Source organism: Lipotes vexillifer, unplaced genomic scaffold (genome assembly GCF_000442215.2).
Source record: "Lipotes vexillifer unplaced genomic scaffold, Lipotes_vexillifer_v1.1 scaffold1798, whole genome shotgun sequence".
NCBI lineage: Eukaryota > Metazoa > Chordata > Mammalia > Artiodactyla > Lipotidae > Lipotes > Lipotes vexillifer.
In genome coordinates this window covers 1,129,639-1,133,201 of record NW_006789032.1, presented here as the reverse complement: position 1 = coordinate 1,133,201, position 3,563 = coordinate 1,129,639, and the positions used below count along the sequence as shown (strand labels likewise).

Here is a 3,563-nt window from a genome sequence, read left to right as displayed (position 1 = left end):
GGGGGGGGGGGGACGTTTTCCCAGGGGAAAGGGATATTCTGGGAGGATCCTGAGGGGGTGTCCTCGGGGAGCATCCTCCAGGGGGCCTCTCCAGGGAGAAATCACCAAGGTGGGCATGTGGGGGGCAACCTCACGGGGGAAGGGGGCCAGCGTCCTCCGGAGGAGCTTTCTCCGGGTGATGGGCCTCCTCCAGGGGGACATCATCCTTCAGAGGTCCTCCTGGGGATGGGCCTCCTCCGGGCGGGGCGGACGGAGTCGGCAGCCCCGGGCCCGCCCCCGGCACGCCCCCCGGCACGCCCCTCGGCACGCCCCCGCGCTTCCTCCCTCTATCACTTTCGCTTCCGCCGGAGCGGGTCCCGCCGCCGCCGGAGTATGGAGGACCCGGACTGCGACTCGACCTGGGAGGAGGACGAGGAGGAGGACGGCGAGGGCCCGAGGACCGGGGCCGACGAGGATGGCGAGGCCGGCGCTCCGGGGGACGTGGAGGCCGAGGCGGACGCGCGGCCCAGCGCGTTCCAGGTGCCGCCCCCGCGCGCTGGGGACCCGGCGCCCCTGGGGAGGCCGCGTTGGAATAGGGGGCAAGGCCCGGCTCCTGGAAAACCGTTGCCCCCCCCGACCCCGGGACCGAGTGTGGAGGCCCCTCCCGGAGACCCGGCTTGGGGCCCGGCTCCCCATCTCCAGCGGTTGCCCTCTTCCCGGCCCTGTCCTCCTCCCCCCATCGTGATCCCCAGGACACTCTGAGATCCGCCCCCGCACCAGGGCACCTTGCAGGGAATCCAGGGCCACCCTCAGACCCCTGTCCCCAGGACCAGATCTGCGTAAGGACACCTCCTCAAGGGGCTGGCCCCGCACATCCTGGATTCCTCTCTGTCCTACCCCAGCCTCAGGCCCTGGCTCTCTCCTCTAAAGAGGCCCCAGCCCTCAGTGCTGGCCACCTCCACTGCTCCTCTCGGCCTCCTGGAGCTCCCTCCTCCACCCGGCGCCCCTCGGGGGTCACCTCACCCTGCCCTACTGTCCAGGACTCCAGCTTCCCTCAGGCCCCAGAGCCCCCAGCCTGCCCCACCCCCACTGATCCTCACTGGGCGCAGCACCCACCCACTCTGGCTGGGGCTGACCTCACATCGTCTTGGAGGTGGCCTTAGAGGCTACATGTGTGTGGTGTGCCTGCGCCAGGGTGGCCGGCTGTGCCCACCGGTTACTCGTTGTCACCACTGGTTACTTGTCATAACCATGGTTATTCATCATTACCAGTGGTTACTTGCTAGCACTCGCCGGGTGTCACATTCCCGGAGTGGGTGCAGTTGGGGTTCTGGGTAAGAGGGAAGGCCCCAAGTGGTAGCTGTCACCATGTGTCCCCCTCACTTTGGGATGAGGGCGTCCTGGCACCAGGTCTAGGGAGTCTTGAATTCCAGCCTGTGTGGTATCGGGGATGGATTCTCCCTGTGGCAGACGAGAGCTCTGGTTTTCAGGTTTCTCTGTGTGTCTTGGACCTGGTCAGTCAGCGAGAGGGACCCCAAGGGGCTCCTGGGCCTGGCTGGAAGGCCGGCGGCCTCGGCACTTCTCTAGTGTTTCAGGGAGGTAGGCTGGGCAGTGGTCAGGGTCACAGGTCACAGGAGTCACAGGGCAGGAATCTGGCTCTTTCCCCAGGCAGATGCCCACCGGGCATGGTGCAGCGTAGGTGAGAGGACACTGTCACTACCATAGCTCCATGGGCAGACAAATGGAAACTGATGGAGGGGCGGGGCCAGCTTCTGCTGAGTTTCAGTTTCATCCGCTGTCCATTGGCCACACTGGCATCTGGCTAAGAAGCCCACCATGGGAAGCATCTGGGGCCCCTCCTGGCAAGGCCACTGCCCTTAGGGACACAGCCCCTTAGGTGACAACTTAGAGCACAGTGCAAGGAGGAAGTGCTGGGAAAGGCGGGGTTCCCAGGGCGAGGTCCTGGGGTGTGATCCAAGCAGGGTAGCCAGCAAACATGGGAGGAGAAAGTGAAGCTAGAGTTAGGGGGGCTCCACCCCAAGAATTCACATTGGCCTGGGGCTCCTGAGGGCTGGAGGGAGCAGCAGGGGGCCAGCCTCACTCCAGCTACTCCCACCCCTCTGATTTTGCTGACAGCTAGCCCAGGTCCTTGCTGCCGTCACCAGGATGGGGGCTCCGTGGGGTGGGTCCTGCTTGCTGGCTGCCTTGAGGAGTGGGGAGGGTCTCCTTGGGGGGAGGGTCTCATCCAGTCTCCTCTCTTCCCAGCTCAAGGTGACAGGGTCTCGAAACTGGCGAGCAGCGCGGGACACACGCAGGTACCGGCACCACTACCCGGTAGGTAGCTGCCTGCAGCGCCCTTGCCCCCTGCAGCCCACCCAGGACCAAATCCTCCTCCCGGAGGCCAGCTGGACAGTGTCACACCAGCCCTTCTCAGACAATGTCCCACGTCCTGCCGGACACCCCAGCTGGGCCTGCTGCTTCTTCCCCTAATCATGGGGTGAGAGCACGGCGCCCTAACTCCCATCTCAGTGCCCTTACCTTTAAAACGTGACGGCGCCAACCGGCAGCTCGTCCACAGGAGGCCCGGCGCCGCTAGCCCATCTCACAGCCTCCTTTCCCTCAGCCCCGGCTCTCTGCACCCAAGAGTCTCAGGCGATCCCTGGGCTGTCTTTGGGGTGCCGATGAAGGGCCCACGTTGGTGAGGGGAAGGTCGTTGCTGGTGGTCAGAGGTGGCTGCCGTCCCCCAAGTGTGGAGGCTCGTCCTCACCTTCAGGGTGGGGGGCCCGGGCTGGGCACTTGGGGTTTTCACCAGCCTTCAGGAAGTCTGGAGGTTCGCAGGCCAAGAGCAGATACCTGCTCCCTCCCACCCATCCCAGGAATGCTTTAGTGGGAGGGGCCCTCGGAGGCAGCCTCTTTTGGTGATGTCCTGACTGGCACCTTTCTCTGGCTCCTCAGGATTTGGTGGAAGGAGATGGCAGTGGTGACATGCCCAACCTGAGTTTCTACAAAAACGAGATTCGGTTCCTGCCTAACGGTGTGTACCTGCTCAGCTGCTGACAGCTCCAGCCTCGGGGGGCTCCCTTCTCCCCTCTGCCTGTCTGGTCTGCTGGGACCTGGTTTGGACACGTGGCTTTCAGATAGCCCCACGGGGCCCCCTGGAAGCTGCTGAGGGGCTGCCAGGTCCCCAACCCTTGGCCTGGATCCACTGGCCAACATGTTCCGAAGGGCCAGGCAAGGAATGCTGGGTGGCTTTGCAGGCCGCACCGTCTCTGTCCGACTACCCGACTCTCCCTCTGTAGTGGGAAAGCAGCATATGTAAACTAACAGGAAAGAACAGTTTTTACGTTTTTAAATGGTTGGGGAAGATTTAAGATATAACATTTTGGGCTTCCCTGGTGGCGCAGTGGTTGGGAGTCCGCCTGTCGATGCAGGGGACACGGGTTCGTGCCCCGGTCCGGGAGGATCCCACATGCCGCGGAGCGGCTGGGCCCGTGAGCCATGGCTGCTGAGCCTGCGCGTCCGGAGCCTGTGCTCCGCAACGGGAGAGGCCACAGCAGTGAGAGGCCCACGTATCGCCAAAAAAA

At 64.2% G+C, this 3,563-nt stretch overlaps 1 protein-coding gene across 1 annotated transcript in view; it reads left to right on the top strand.

Annotated features, from left to right (window-relative positions):
* The first annotated feature begins 372 nt into the window (after positions 1–372).
* The window catches only part of OGFR (opioid growth factor receptor), an 8,071-nt gene continuing 4,880 nt past the window's right edge, over positions 373–3,563 (top strand). Inside the window, exons 1-3 of the mRNA XM_007462253.1 lie at positions 373–519; positions 2,245–2,313; positions 2,935–3,013. Of these exons, the coding sequence (XP_007462315.1) occupies positions 373–519; positions 2,245–2,313; positions 2,935–3,013 (295 nt within the window). The remainder of the gene's footprint in view (positions 520–2,244; positions 2,314–2,934; positions 3,014–3,563) is intronic.